Source organism: Natator depressus, chromosome 23, assembly GCF_965152275.1.
Source record: "Natator depressus isolate rNatDep1 chromosome 23, rNatDep2.hap1, whole genome shotgun sequence".
Classification (NCBI taxonomy): Eukaryota; Metazoa; Chordata; order Testudines; family Cheloniidae; genus Natator; species Natator depressus.
In genome coordinates this window covers 23,498,045-23,513,098 of record NC_134256.1, presented here as the reverse complement: position 1 = coordinate 23,513,098, position 15,054 = coordinate 23,498,045, and the positions used below count along the sequence as shown (strand labels likewise).

Below are 15,054 nucleotides of genomic sequence, written 5' to 3'. Positions count from 1 at the left end.
CCTGCCCCCCCAGCCCACTGGTGCCCCTCACTCCCGACCCACGGCCCCTGCCCCCCACAGCCCGCCGGTGCCCCTCCCTCCCGACCTGCAGCCCCTGCTAGCCCAGCCCTGGGCTCCCCGCATCACAGCGGGAATAAGGAAGTGGTGAGGAGGCTGAGTTTCCCCATTTCTTCGCTGTTGTCATGAGGGTGTGGTTGGGAGAGGCATTAAGCTTGGAAGTGGCACGGCAGAGAGGGGCAGGGCAGACAGCCTGGCATGGGCTCCTAGCTTCCCCACTCTCCATGCCAGGGGTCAGGCACAGAGCAGCCTGCACTGGGGCCAGCACCCATGTTTGCTCTCAGGGTGGCATCAGGGTTGTGCCCGTCCTGGCTGAGCAAAGGGAGCCCAGCTGCCTACAGCCCCCTCCTTTGCTATCTCCCACACCCCCAGTAACAGCTCCATCCACAAACGGTGTTGCGCTCTCTCCTTTATTCAAACCCTCACCCTGGGTGCTCCCCCCTCCTGTAAACAGCCTAGGCCCCACATCCTGGGGGGCCACCGCCAGCAGCATAGAAAATACATCATATAAAAATAATGCTGGGTATTTAGGGCCCAATGTGAAAGACTTTGGTTTCTAACTGCCCCCGCGGGGAAGGGCCCTGGGCCCAGAGTTCCTTGTACAGCAGGTCCCTGAATCCTCCCATCTCTGCCCCCAGCAGGAGGCACTCAGCGGCTGGGGAAGCACAGCCCTCTTTGCAGCTGCCTCCAGCAGGGGGCCCAGTCCCTCTCAGGGCAGGGGGTGCTCAGGGGCTGGCTGGCGGCCGCAGCTTCTTATAGAGGAGATGGCCCAGCACCAGCAGCAGCATCTCAGCCGTGCTGCTCAGTGCCACCACGAAGGGGGCCTGGGAGGCGTAGTCGGCCTGCCGGCGGCGGAAGGAGAGCTGCAAGACCGCCAGGGCCAGCAGACTGTTCTGCACCCCCACCTCAATGCTGACCGTCCGGCGGTGTGGGCCCGGCAGCCGCAGGCAGGCAGCCAGGAGGTAGCCCAGCAGGAGGCCGAAGAGGGGCACGCTCAGTCCAGCCAGCACCACAGGGGGCCGCACGTCAGCCAGGATGAACGCCCCCATGTGGTAGGCCATGAAGAGCCCGCCCAGGATGAGGGCGAAGCTGAAGGGCTTGATGAGCAGCAGCAGCAGGCGGGCAACCCTAGGCAGCTTGCACTTCACGAGCAGGCCGGCCGAGATGGGCACCGCGATGAAGAGCAGCGTGGCCAGGATCTTGGCGAAGGGCACGTGCAGACTCTGGTGGGCGCTCAGCAGCCGCCCGTAGAGCGCTGAGGAGAGCGGCATCAGCCCGGCGGCCGCCACCGTGGACAGCAGCGTCATGGAGATGGCCAGGGTGACGTCCCCGCCCAGCAGGAGGCTGTAGAGGTATCCACCGCCCCCACCTGGCGAGGAGCAGGTGACGACCAGCCCTAGCGCCAGCGCCTTGGGCAGGGCGAAGGCCAGCGACATGAGGTAGCCGTAGAGGGGCATGGCCACAAACTGGCCCAGGATGCCCAGAAGGACGGGGTGGGGCTGGCGCGCAAGATCCCGCAGTGCCTCCAGCTCCACCTTGCAGCCAAAGGCGCACTTGTTGACGAAGATGAGGGGCAGGAGAGCGTAGAGCAGCGGGTTCTCCGAGAAGTGGCCCAACCCCGGGTGCTCCGGCTCCTCACCTGGCAGCACTCGCACCCGGAACTCGCCTCGCTCCTCTACCAGCTGGTGCTGGTCCAGCAGGCGCAGCCGGAGCGGTGCCAGCCCAGCCAGGCCCGACCGGATGGCCACCAGGAAGCCCCTCGCCCCACAGCACAGGGTGCTGATGTTTTCCACCGTCAGCACAGTGGGCGCCAGCGAGGCTGCGCTGAGCCGGGTACCGCCTGCCGTCCCGTTGGCACCCGGGTAGCGGCTGGACACCACCATGATGCCCCGGCTCCTCTCGGGGAAGTCGAACTCCAGGGTGCTGCCGTCGCCCATGCTCAGGTATGTGCCGGCCGGCTGCCCCCTGGCTGGCCGGGCCCAGCAGCCCAGCAGCAGCAGGAGCGGCAGGGCCTGTGCCATGCCAGGGGGTCTCACGGCCCACGGGCGCCTGGTCTCCAGCGACTCTGGCACATGGGGACGTCCTTCAGCCAGGACGCGTCCGAGGCTTCTTTGCTCTGTCGCCAGGTGTCCCTGCCAACCTAGGGGGAGGGAATGGGGAGAGGAGGAGCCTGAGGGGGGATAGATGGGGGTGGGGGTGGGGTCTTGGCTGAGGCTGCCAGCTCCTGGCCACCCACCCTGGAGCAGGGAACTGGCCGATCTGGACTGGGGGAAGGGGCAGCCCAGAGCCAGGCTGTGGGGGGAGTGCATGGGGTGGGGGTTATGGGGCAGGGGTTGTGGGGCAGGGCTGGCCATTCCCTCTCTCTTCAGCTGTGCTACAAAGTTAGTAAGAGACAGGTAGGGAAGCTGATCACAGTCACCCCCCCAAGACACCCCATATGCATCCCTCTTCCCATAGGTAGCCCCCCTTTACACACGTGTCCTCAATATCACCCACACCTTGCACCCTCCATCAACAAGGCACACAGGGGGCAGGGCAGCCCCAAATGCTGCCCCACCCTGTAGGATCAGAGGTCACACAGAGTCAGGGGAGAAAGTCAAACTCCTTCAGGACCCAGCCCCAGGCTTCCCCCCACCTCCACCCATGTTCCAGGCAGGCCTCTGCCCTCCAACCCGTCCTGCTACCCCCTGCAACACCCCCACCCCAAATCCTAGCTGGACCCGTGGCCCTACAGCCCCCCCACTGCGACCACCCCCAGCCCTGCCAGCGAGGGGACACAACCCCCCCACTCCTGTCCCCCAAAAACTCCCCGTTCCAAGTGCTAGCCCTTGTAACCCTTGTACGCCCCCATCTCCTTATCCCCATCCCACCCCTGCTGCCCCATCCCCTCTCCCATCTGCCCCTGCTGCCCCCCGGTCCCTGCTGCCCCCATCCCCCTCCTGCTGCTCCCCGGCCCCTCTCTCATCCCCCCAGCCCCCTGCTGCCCCCCATCCCTCCGGCCCCTCTCCCATCCCCCCCTGCTTCCCCCTGGCTCCTCTCCCATCCCTCCGGCCCCTCTCCCCCCCCCGCTACCCCCCATCCCTCCGGCCCCTCTCCCATCCCCCCTGCTTCCCCCTGGCCCCTCTCCCATCCCCCCCCCTCTCCCCCCATCCCTCCGGCCCCTCTGCCATCCCCCCCCGCTACCTCCCATCCCTCCGGCCCTTCTCCCATCCCCCCCTCCCGCTACCCCCCATCCCTCCGACCCCTCTCCAATCCTCCCCCCCGCTACCCCCATCCCTCCGGCCCTTCTCCCATCCCCCCCCCGCTACCCCCCATCCCTCCGGCCCCTCTCCAATCCTCCCCCCCGCTACCCCCATCCCTCCGGCCCTTCTCCCATCCCCCCCCCGCTACCCCCCATCCCTCCGGCCCCTCTCCAATCCTCCCCCCCGCTACCCCCCATCCCTCCGACCCCTCTCCCATCCTCCCCCCCGCTACCCCCCATCCCTCCGACCCCTCTCCCATCCCCACCCCTGCTGCCCCCCGCACCTGGCACCGCCCCGCGGGCCCCACTTGACTTGGCAGCGTCCGGATCCCTTCGGTCCCGCCCCTCTGTTGCGTCACAGCCCTGGCCCCGCCCCGCGGGACACGATCTCACAATGGTTCCACCCACCACGGAAGCGGCTGCGGACCGTGGGGGATGGGCCTGGGGACCGGAAGTACGTTGAAAAGACAGGGCAGGACTGAGGACTCGGTGTTCTCTGATTGGTTGGGAGTCTGCGACCTCGTGTATTCTGATTGGTGGAGCTAGGGACATTCGGACTGCTGATTGGTGAGCCTCTGCAGCCCTGTCTTCTAATTGGTGGAACTACGGCTCCCTGTGCTCTGCGTAGCTGTCCCCCTGCATCCCCCACCCGCCAGGCTCTGATTGGTGTGACGTGAGTACCCTGGCTGCTGAGTGGTGGGACCTGGCCTTTCCCCACCCTGTGATTGGTAGGATTAGGGCCCCCCCCCCAAAAGCGTGTGTCAGTCACAGGGGCGGGGCGGGCGCGCCCCAGCAAACCCCAGGGCCCCAAACTCCCCCCAGTGCCCGGCCCCGGCCAAACCCGGCCCGGTGGGGCCCCCCCCCACACCCGGCCTCCCCCCAGGGCCCGGCCCCGGCCAAACCCGGCCCGGCGGGCCCCCCCCCCCCCGGCCTCCCCCCAGGGCCCGGCCCCGGCCAAACCCGGCCCGGCGGGCCCCCCCCCCCACCCGGCCTCCCCCCAGGGCCCGGCCCCGGCCAAACCCGGCCCGGCGGGGCCTCCCCCACCCGGCCTCCCCCCAGGGCCCGGCGCCGCCCCTGCTGCTCGTTCTTTCTCCTTTCCTCTCCCTGGCGCTGGGGAACGTGTCACCATCCCGCAGGCACCTGCGGCTTGTCTTTCTGCCAGGCCCAGTCGCTGCCCAGGAGCAGCCAGCGGGCGCTTTGTTCCCACCCTTCACTCCTGGAGCTTGGCCTAGAGCCTCCCGGGCGGCGGCCTCCCTCGCCCCGGCCCCACGTATTATCCTGATTGCTGCGCATGATTTGTTTGACTCCCGCCTCGCAGCCCTCGCCGGGGTCAGGCAGCCATGGGGCTCAACCCTGGTCGGACACAGAAAAGGCCAGTCCCAGAGCCCCAGCGCTGACCAACCGTGCAGGTCCACAGGCGCAGACAGACCCGTGGCCGGGGAGAATGACTGGCAGAACATCCCACCGTGTGTGTGGGGGAGAGCCACCCCACAGGCCAGAGTTTTAGACTCATCTCAACACGCTGGTCCCACCCCCTGGAGCCCCCGCAAGGACGAAGCCCCGCATACTCTGAGAAGACTCTTGCTCATGTGATTGCCAGCTGGGGCGCAGGGGAGGATGGCGATCAAAGGCAGAGGGCTCAGGGAAGAGCCCCAAGAATGATCAAGGGCTACAAAACCTGCCTTCCAGCAAGAGACACCAGAACATAAGAACGGCCATACTGAGTCAGCCCAAAGGTCCATCTCCCCCCATCTCCCAACAGTGGCCAAAGCCAGGTGCCCCAGAGGGAATGAACAGAACAGGTAATCCCCAAGTGATCCATCCCATCACCCACTCCCAGCTTCTGGCAAACAGAGGCTAGAGACACATCGCTGCCATCCTGGCTAATAGCCATTGATGGACCTATCCTCCATGAATTTATCTAGTTCTTTATTGAACCCTGTTATAGTCCTGGCCTTCACAACATCCTCTGGCAAGGAGTTCCACAGGCTGACTGAGCCTTGTGTGAAGAAACACTTCCTCTTGTTTGTTTTAAACCTGCTGCCTATTCATTTCATTTGGCGACCCCTAGTTCTTGTGTTATGAGAAGGAGTAAATAACACTTCCTTATTTACTTTCTCCACACCAATCATGATTTTATAGACCTCTATCATATCCCCCCTTAGTCATCCCTTTTCCAAGCTGAAAAGTCCCAGTCTTATGAATCTCTCCTCATACGGCAGGCTGTTACTCTGAAACATCTCCTCATACGGTAGCCGTTCCATGCCCCAAATCATTTTTGTTGCCCTTTGCTGAACCTTTTCCTATATATCTTTTTTGAGATGGAGCGACCACATCTGCACACAATATTCAAGATGTAGGCATCCCAGGGTTTTAATATAGAGGCAACATGATATTTTCTGTCTTATTATCTATCCCTTTCCTAATGATTCCCAACAGTCTGTTTGCTTTTTTGACTGCTGCTGCACATTGAGTTGATGTGTTCAGAGAACTAGCCACAGTGACTCCAAGATTTCTTTCTTGAGTGGTAATAGCTAATTTAGCCCCCATCATTTTATATAGACAGTTGGAATTATGTTTCCCAATGTGCATTACTTTGTATTTATCAACATTGAATTTCCTCTGCCAGTAGGTTGCCCAGACCCCCCTTTATTTAGCTTCACACAGAGTTTAAGGGTTGACGATCTCCCTCTCTCAGGACCTCATGGGGCACAAACATTAGGCGAGAGGCTCTTCAGTCTAGCAGAAGAAAGGCCACAACCCCCTCCACCTCTGCCCCCCATCGCACCAGCCCCCAAGGATGGACAACAGCCTCTGCTCTCTCTGCACTGCATTTATTCAGACCCCATGGAGGGCCCAGGCCGTGGGAGGTTACAGACCCCTCTGCCCTCGAGCTAGAAAACCCCCTGCGGTTTCCCCTCTCAGCAGAGGGGAACACTACTGAATCACCACACCAGGGAGGGGACTGGCACAAGCAGACCCCCACCCCTGCCAGGCTAGAATTGAGGGCATCGCTCTTCATGGAGTGGTGATAATTTCAGGGTAGAGAGCAGGGAACAAGCCCCCCCTCCGAGACCATCAGTAAGGCAAGGAATGCACCTGGGCTTAACGCCTGCCTGGGGGAATAAGGCACTTAGAAGGGACGGGGCCTGCAATCCCCAGCCGCCCAGTGAGAAAATCAGTGCAGCAGGCACCCCACCAGAAACAGCCTGGCCCATCCTTGGGGGAGCTGGAGAAAGGGTGCCCCCTGCCAGACCTGCCCACAGACTCAAGGAGCAAGCCCCCCTCCCTGGCATGGTGCAGTGTCCCTGCGCCTCAGGTTCCAGGGGTTGGGGGGGGGGGGGGGTCACTGGCCATCGGCCTTTTTTTGCGGGATGCAGCCCTCGATCTCCAGTGCCTCCGGCCAGCCCTCATACTTGTTGGTGCTCTTGCTGTTCTTGGTGTGCTGGGGGAGGGGACAACCCGCGTTAAGGCAGAGAAGGGGCCTCCTGGCTTCTCTACCCCCCCCTTCAGTCCCAGGGGCCCCCAGCCTCTTCCTGCCCCCCACAAACTGTGACCAACACACATCCCCAGCTTCTCTACTCCCCTAAGTCCCAGGATCCCCCAACCTCTCCCCCTGAAGCTGTGACCCATCCCACCCCCAGCCCCCTCAGCTTCTCCACCTCCCTCAGTCCCAGGGTCCCCCAGACTCTTCCCCCATCTGAAGCTGTGACCCATTCCCCACCCCCCCAGGCCTCCACTCATGGGAGTCTCTGCGGGCATGACAGGACACCCGCTGGCTGACCTCAGGTCTGCCCTTGGGAAGGCAATCAGCTGGGGACAGGGAGAGGAGTGGGGCTGGGCCCCTGGCGAGGGGGAAACAGGAGGGTGGAGGGGGCTCACCTGCTCGAAGGGGCTTTTGTCCTGCACCCCTTTGGCCCCCACGAAGACCCAGCTGTCACGGAAGCCGAGCTCCTTGGCCACGCTGCTGCCGAGCTCGCTGAAAATCCTCCGTGTCTCTTCGTTCATCCTGGGGGCAGAGCCCTGGCTCAGCGGGAGGATCTGGGACCCGCACCGAGCCAGCCAGGGCCCCCACCTTGGGGCTGGATGGGAGCTGGCACCCGCCAGATGGGAAAGACCCCAGGCCACATTCCCCTGAGCCAGCGAGTCCCTGCCCTGGGGCCAGATGGAAGCTGGTGCCCCCTAGAGGGGACAGGTCCCATATCCTTCCCTCTGAGCCAGCCAGGGCCCCCACCACTGGCCTGGAGTCTGGATGGTAGCCAGCATCCTTAGAGGGGTGAGGCCCCAGGCCCCATTCCCTTCCCCACAAGCCAGCCAGTACCCGCCCTGGGGACAGATTGGAGCTGGCGCCCCCCCAGAAGGGAAAGGCCCCACTGGGCCCGCATCCCACACCCACTTTGTGGCTGGGTCGTCGTATGAGGCCACGAACACCAGGGTCCCCTCGTGCAGCGGTCGAATGAACTTCAGCAGCTCGTTGACATCTGGGGTGAAAGATGCAGGGGTGAGCGCAGGCCTGGGCCCCCCGACCCACAGGGTTCCCCTGAGCCTCCCACCTTGTTCCTGCCTGTCACACAGACCTCCCGTGCCAGGGTCTCCCAGCTGGAGCCCCCATGGACTCTTCCCCCCCCCCCCCCAACATCCTCAGGGGCTGCCCCACGATCCCCAGCCCTCCTGCTCCACAGGGTTCCCGAGCCTCTCCCCCCACCCACCCACACATTCCTGCCTCTCACACAGACTCACCACCCCCTGCACCAGGGTCTCCTGCCTGGAGCCCCCTCAGATCCTCTGCCTCCGCCCCAAGTCCCCCCACAACATCTTCAGGTGCTGGCCCCCCTCACCTCCAGCCCACATGTCGAAGAACCTGGCATCAATGAGCTCCCCATTGACCCCTGGAACCAGAGAGAGAGAGTCAGAGCTCACCCTGCTGCAGCCACACCCCCCCCCCCCCGTTCCCCAGGCCAGCCCCTCTTTCCCAGCCCCCGTGCCCCCTCTGCAGTCCCCTCTTCCTCAGCCCCACACCCAGGCCACAACAATGTTCCCCCCTCCTGCCCCCACCACTCACCATTCACTAGGGCGATGTTCAGGCCCCGCCCTACATTGTTCTTCACACTGCTCATTAGCCTGGAATGAAAGTGAGGTGAGAACAGCCCCCACAGCGGAGCCTGGGCTCTCTCCCTGGCTCTGGGAGGGACATGCAGTCTGGTGGGTTGGAGAGGGGCTGGGAGCCCGGACTCCTGGGTTCTCCCCACAGTTCTGTCCCTAATTAGCATGCTGCCTTCTCTCACCTCCCCATGCTGAGCCCTGAACCCCACGACTCACATTTTATCCTCCAGGCAGATCTTGGGCCCGATGACGTTGGCGGCGCCGCTGACCAGGCGAAAGGCGAGATGCAGCTCGGGGCAGGGCTGTGGGAGGCCGCACTTGTACCTCCTGGGTCGCGGCTCTGGGCAGGGGGTGGGGAGATGTGGGGAGGTCGCCAAGACACCCTAATGTCAACCCCCCCCCCCATGGTCTCCTGGGCTAGGCAGCTCCCACACCAGTCAAGGGTGCCATGTCCCTGCCATGGGGGGCGGGGGGGGAAGGGGCTCCTAGGAGGGGGATGCTGGTGCAGGGACGTGAGCTGAGGGATAGGGGACCAAGGGAGTCACCTGTGAAATGAGGGGGTACTCCAACCTCACCCTGTGGGACGACGACACCCTCCACCCCAGCCAGTAGGGACACCTGGGGTGATGCACTGGAGTCCCCGCCCCTGTATCTGGGACCCAGCCCCCTGCTACCACAGGCCCCCATGGGGTCCCTGCTTCCGGCCTGGGACCCAGCCCCCCGCTGCCCCCCCTCCCCCCACCGCAGGGTCCCTGCTCCCAGCCTGGGACCCAGCCCTCTGCTACCGCTGCCCCCGACCCCACAGGCCAGAGACTCACTGTTGTGTCTGCTTCTGGCTCCCGCCCTGCCTGAGGGGGCAGCGCTGGCCCGAAGGGGCACAGCCGAGCTGCCCCAGCCTGACACTGGGGGCAAGAAGAGAGGGGGCTGGTGAGGGGAGGGGGGAGCACCCTGGAGCCCTGCCCCCCTCCTCTCCCCAGACTGGGCCTCCAGCCAGGACCCCCTGTCCCCCGCATGGCACAGATCCAGGGGGGAGCAGGACAAGCCCCCGCTCTGGTGTAGCAGCCCCTCCACCAGTCACTCACCTGCTGTGGAGGGGTTGTCAGGGCCTGTGGGGAGAGAAAGAACAGCTGCAGTGACCCACAGCGCAGTGTTCCCGCCCCCCGGGGCGGGTCCAGAACTTGGTCCCAACATTCTTTCCCCCGCTGCTTGGGGGTCAGGAGTCTGCCCCAGGGGAAGATCCTCCCCCCAAACCTGCCAGGATTCAGGGCCTTGTACCACAGCACTGGGCAGGGTCATCCCCTGTGAAACTCCCGGCCACAAGGCAATCGAGCATCCTTGCTGGGGAAGGGGGACACTACAGCCCCTGCCCCCCCATCCCAGGGGCAGATCCCTCCAGGGGGCACCCCTGCTCCTGCCACTATAGCCATGGATGATGTTGCCTTGTGAAACTGCCTGCCACAAGGTGCCTGGCTATCATGGCTGGGGGTGCGGGGCCCAGCTCTTACTGCTGAGGAGCTGCTGGAGGCGAGAGAAGCCACTCTGGGTGCCCAGCAGAAGGCTGACGAGGATCCAGGTGAGCCCAGCGGTGAGGACGATCACCACCACGCGCAGGGGGCCTGGGGGGAGGGAAGGAGGGGATCAGAGCCAGGGCATAGGGTTAGGGGCCCCCCTCAGTTCAAACCCAGCCCTGGCATCCAGCCCTCCACCCCACTGCCCACAGCCAGCTGGTACGACCCCCGCACCCACACCACCCCCCCAGCTGGTACGACCCCCCCATCCAACCCAGCCCCCCCAGCTGGTACGATCCCCGCACCCACACCAGCCCCCCCCCGAGCCTCTCACCTGCCAATCTCATGGCACCATCCAAGGGGCCCCTGGGAGGGGGGAGTCTGAGCCCAGAGGAACCGGAGCTGGAAGGGAAGTGACGGGTCCGTCAGAGTCCAGAACCGGCCCAAATCCTGTGACCCATCTCCCCTCTCACCTGCCCCACAGCCCCCCCATCCCCCGAGTGTACCCCATCCCCCCAATACCCTCACACCCCGCTTCCCCCAACAGCCCCCATCTTCCCCAGGGTACCGCAACCCCAGAGTCCCCCATAAACCCGATACACGCTGTGTGCCCCCCATCGCCCCCCCCATACTATCACACGCCCCGCCTCAGCCCAACCCGCCAGCCCCCCAATCCTCCTGCCCCCCAAACGCTGCTCACTTGGCGGCGGCGGCGGCTCCGGCGGGCCCCGGCCCGGAACAGGGAGGAACCGAGCGAGCCCCAGAACCCACCTCCAGATCCCCCGCCCCCGCTAGGCTCCGGCCTCTGGCCCCCGCCTATATCCACCCTCCGGCTCCGCCCCCGCTGGGACCCGCCTCCGGCTCCGCCCCTCGCCTATATCCAGCCTCCAGCTCCGCCCCTGGCTCCACCCCCCGCGTATATCCACCCCCCGGCTCCGCCCCTCGCCTATATCCAGCCTCCAGCTCCGCCCCTGGCTCCACCCCCCGCGTATATCCACCCCCCGGCTCCGCCCCTCGCCTATATCCAGCCTCCAGCTCCGCCCCTGGCTCCACTCCCCGCCTATATCCACCCCCCGGCTCCGCCCCTCGCCTATATCCAGCCTCCGGCTCCGCCCTTGGCTCCGCCCCCCGCCTATATCCAGCCTCCGGCTCCGCCCCTGGCTCCGCCCCCGCTGGGACCCGCCTCCGGCTCCGCCCCTCGCCTATATCCAGCCTCCAGCTCCGCCTCTGGCTCCACCCCCGCCTATATCCACCCCCCGGCTCCGCCCCTCGCCTATATCCAGCCTCCAGCTCCGCCCCTGGCTCCACTCCCCGCCTATATCCACCCCCCGGCTCCGCCCCTCGCCTATATCCAGCCTCCGGCTCCGCCCTTGGCTCCGCCCCCCGCCTATATCCAGCCTCCGGCTCCGCCCCTGCTGGGACCCGCCTCCGGCTCCGCCCCTCGCCTATATCCAGCCTCCAGCTCCGCCTCTGGCTCCACCCCCGCCTATATCCACCCCCCGGCTCCGCCCCTCGCCTATATCCAGCCTCCAGCTCCGCCTCTGGCTCCACCCCCGCCTATATCCACCCCCCGGCTCCGCCCCTCGCCTATATCCAGCCTCCAGCTCCGCCCCTGGCTCCACTCCCCGCCTATATCCACCCCCCGGCTCCGCCCCTCGCCTATATCCAGCCTCCAGCTCCGCCCCTGGCTCCACTCCCCGCCTATATCCACCCCCCGGCTCCGCCCCCGCTGGGAACCCGCCTCTGGCTCCGCCCCCTCATCTATATCCAGCCTCCAGCTCCGCCCCTGGCTCCATTCCCCGTCTTTATGGACCCCCGGCTCCGCCCCCGCCCCGCTGGAACCTGCCTCCGGCTCCGCCCCTCGCCTAGCCCCCCGCTATTATCCACCCTCTGGCTCCGCCCTTGGCTCCGCACCCGCCCCGCTGGATCCCGCCTCCGGCTCCACCCCCCGCCTATATCCACCCTCCGGCTCCAGCCCCCGCTCCTGGCTCCGCCCTCGCCCCCCGCCCCACAGGGACCCGCCCCGTCCTCGTCCCCAGAGCCCAGCTTGCCCCTCATTGGGGGGGCGGGGTCTGGGGCAGGTGGGGCAGAGATCACCAGATGGGAGTTCCCAGTGGGGGCACACAGAGTGGCTGGAATGGGGGGGGGGAGGGGTCTGTTAATTAGCCCGTAATTATAGCCGGCCGGACAAGTGGTGACAAAGTGGGGGTCCTCTAGGGCAAGTGGGGGCTCTTCCCGTGGGAGGATGGAGAAAAGTGGGGGGAATCTCTCCCTCGTGGAGGGGCCCAGGACACTGGGGTCCTATTCCCAGGAACAGCCCCATGGGCCCATCTAGCCCAGTGTCCCGGCTGCCTTAATGCTGTGATGCCCCAGCAGGAAATGTATGAACCTTGGAAATGAGGGGAGCAAGCTGTTCACATGCCTCACCCCAGAAGTGGCTGCATCTCAGCACCGGGAAAAGAGTCTCCATATAACCAGCCCCTGTGCCCTGCCATGGGCGGGGGGGGGGCGTGTCTCAGCGCTGGGCAAGGGGTCACTGTATAACCAGCCCCCGCCCCACCCAAGAGGAGCCGCGAGCCAGTGCTGGGCGAGGGGTCCCCGTATAATCAGACCCTGACCGAGGTGGCCACATCTGAGTGCTGGAGTTTGAGGGTTAACAGACACACACACACACCCTTCACACCCCAGATGTGTTGGTGGGCTCTTTTTTACCACCTCCTATTCCTCTAAGGGCTATGGATGTGCCCCGACCCACATGGGACCCAGTCAAGCCCTAGCCCTCAGTGCTGTCCAGTGGCAGGGAGTCCCACCGGCTCTCGGTGAACAAGCTACCTCCCTCCACCGTGGGCCACAAGCAACAACCACCACCCCCTTTCCAGGTGGCATTTTAGCCTGTCCCCTCCAAGGGAAAATAAATTGCAACCTTCTCCCTCCATCTCCATACCAGGACTCCTGGGTTCTCGCCCAGCTCTGGGGGCGTAAAATTATTTCTTCTATGGACATGGGGCTAGGAGACGCTGGCAGCTCTGAGCTCCTCTTCAACCACCGCCGAGCCGCTTTGTGCCCGGCAGAGGGCGCTGTCGTATCAGCCCGGAGACGCTGGGGCGAGGCCCTGGGCCGCTGACATTTCTGCTGGTTTTCCAGCCCCTGGTGCGGGAACCCAGGTGGGAGCCTGCTGGGTCCTGGTATAAACAGCCCACCCCCCGCTCCCCTCCCCGAGCCGGGGAGAGAACCCAGGAGTCCTGGCTCCCAGCCCCCCCCCCCACTCTAACCCACCAGACCCCGCTCCCCTCCCAGAGTTGGGAGAGAACCCAGGAGTCCTGGCTCCCAGCTTCTCCCCACCCCTCCCCATTGGCTTAGCCAGCCGCATGTCACTGTACATCAAGCGATTAATGTGCTAAAAGCCCGTGGATCATAATTAATCTTTAGGAGCCAGGGTCTGTGCTTGCCACAACTATCTCCCCTCCCCCATCCATGTCAGGGGAGATTTATGGGGCAGGGTGGGGGGGAGAGGAGCAAGGGATGGGTCTGGAACGTGTCTGAGGTTTGCATTGCAGACAAGCGGTACATCCTGGGGGTGGGGATGGACGTGCCTCCCCCCTGAGCCCCCAATCCAACAGCCCCACCAGCCATGCACCCCTCTGCTCAACCTCCCCTGCCCCCATCCCCCCCCAACACCCTGCCCATATCTCCCGGCGCGCGCGCACACACACACAGACACACCCCACCCCTCCGGCCCGGGGAGAGGCAGGGACCCCCCCGAGAATTGTTGGAGAAGGACCCACAACAGTACTCAGCATTTCTGCTGCATCTTTGTGACAGCACAGTGCTGGGCCTGCCTTAATGAGAGTGGGGGGAGGGGTGTGGCTGCAGCCCTCCCTCACCGGGCAAACTGAGGCACTTGGGGCTGATGTATGAACCCAGCCCCCCCACACACCCCCCCCACACACTGCAACCCACTTCCCCCCAGGGCCAGGGAGAGAACCCAGGAGTAGCTTCTCGCCAGGCCCCAAGGTTGTGTTACTAGCTGGGGCCTTGGCATGGCTCAGGCAGGGTGACATTAACGATGCTGGAGCTGTTATTAATGGGGCTGGGGGCTGGCTGGGTGAGGGGGCTAATGAATAGGGCTGGCACCTTGCCAGGCTGAGCTGGGAACCAGGAGCGTAGCCAGGGGCCAGAGCTAAGCCGGCGCCCTAGGGGAGAAAGGCCCCAGTGCCCCTTTCCCAGCCCCCCTGAGCCAGCCAGGGCTTGAACCCATAATCCCTGCCCAGCCCCCCCTCCCACATGCCCCCCCCATTTTGGGGTAGGTCCCTCTCCTCCTTATAGGATCCTGGCACTGAGCCGAGGACACCTCCCCCACCCCCCCAATTCCTGTTATCCTGGGGGGAGGGGTTGTTTGGCACCACCCAGCTACCAGCTCAGCCCTGCCTGGCCCCACACTAGCCTGGTTCCTCCCTGGGCCACCCTACCCCCCCGGTCCCGGATTTATGGTTCCGCCACTTGCTCCCACAGGGGTTTTTTTGAGACTGGAACGTTAAAAATGCCTTTACGAGGCCATTAGCCGAGGGAGGGCTCTGGTGAGGCTTTCAGGAGGCAGGGGACCAGAGCTGGGACTCCCCCACTGGGTGCAATCCCCCCATTATATGGGTCCCACCATCTGTACGGGGTCTCCCCAGTGGGCCTGGGTGTGCAAAGGGCCAGGCTGGGGCAGCACCCACAGCCCAGGCTGGCAAGGCCAGTCAAGGCCTGTGTTACGAGCAGCCGTGTCCCCCCACCAGACATGCAGCCAGTGCTAACCCTCTGCCCCCCCAGCTCTTCCCCGTCCCTCCAGCCTGAGCCACAGCCCCCCATCCCAGCCCTGCCCCCATCTCCGCTCCTGCCCCACAGTCCCTGGCCTCCCAGCTCTTCCCAGCCCCCCAACTGATCCTGCAGCCCCCCATTGCTCTATGTTTCTCCCCCCCCTTACTCCTGGGACTGGGGTGCACACGTTGCTCTGTAGAATTAACCTCAAGGTTTTGGCTCCAGCAGCTGTGACACACACCCCCGTGTCACCCCCAAAATGCCACCTTGCTGCTGGGGTGCAGCATCAGCTGCCACTAACCCTGCTGGAGCTGCCGAAACCTGGCCCTTTGATGTGATTATCCT

At 64.8% G+C, this 15,054-nt stretch overlaps 2 protein-coding genes across 4 annotated transcripts; both read right to left on the bottom strand.

Annotated features, from left to right (window-relative positions):
• Nucleotides 1-169: 169 nt before the first annotated feature.
• SLC10A3 (solute carrier family 10 member 3) lies at nucleotides 170-3,646 on the bottom strand. The gene is made up of 2 exons (XM_074937213.1): nucleotides 3,583-3,646; nucleotides 170-2,197 (listed from the first exon to the last, which is right to left on the bottom strand). Exon 2 carries the CDS (start codon nucleotides 2,076-2,078, stop codon nucleotides 783-785), a length of 1,296 nt encoding a protein of 431 aa, XP_074793314.1. The 5' UTR covers nucleotides 2,079-2,197; nucleotides 3,583-3,646; the 3' UTR covers nucleotides 170-782.
• Nucleotides 3,647-6,105: 2,459 nt separating this feature from the next.
• On the bottom strand, nucleotides 6,106-10,670 carry FAM3A (FAM3 metabolism regulating signaling molecule A). Of its 3 annotated transcripts, XM_074937566.1 has the most exons (11): nucleotides 10,610-10,670; nucleotides 10,244-10,311; nucleotides 9,907-10,017; nucleotides 9,484-9,507; nucleotides 9,220-9,303; nucleotides 8,618-8,741; nucleotides 8,361-8,419; nucleotides 8,137-8,187; nucleotides 7,695-7,779; nucleotides 7,181-7,307; nucleotides 6,106-6,743 (listed from the first exon to the last, which is right to left on the bottom strand). In XM_074937566.1, the coding sequence occupies exons 2-11, from the start codon at nucleotides 10,254-10,256 to the stop codon at nucleotides 6,645-6,647; spliced, it is 777 nt and encodes a 258-aa protein (XP_074793667.1). In that variant the 5' UTR covers nucleotides 10,257-10,311; nucleotides 10,610-10,670; the 3' UTR covers nucleotides 6,106-6,644. The 3 variants fall into 3 exon arrangements, with proteins under 3 accessions (XP_074793667.1, XP_074793668.1, XP_074793669.1); XM_074937567.1 differs by lacking the exon at nucleotides 9,484-9,507; XM_074937568.1 differs by lacking the exon at nucleotides 9,220-9,303 and having other exon boundaries at nucleotides 10,610-10,666.
• Between the last annotated feature and the right edge of the window lie 4,384 nt (nucleotides 10,671-15,054).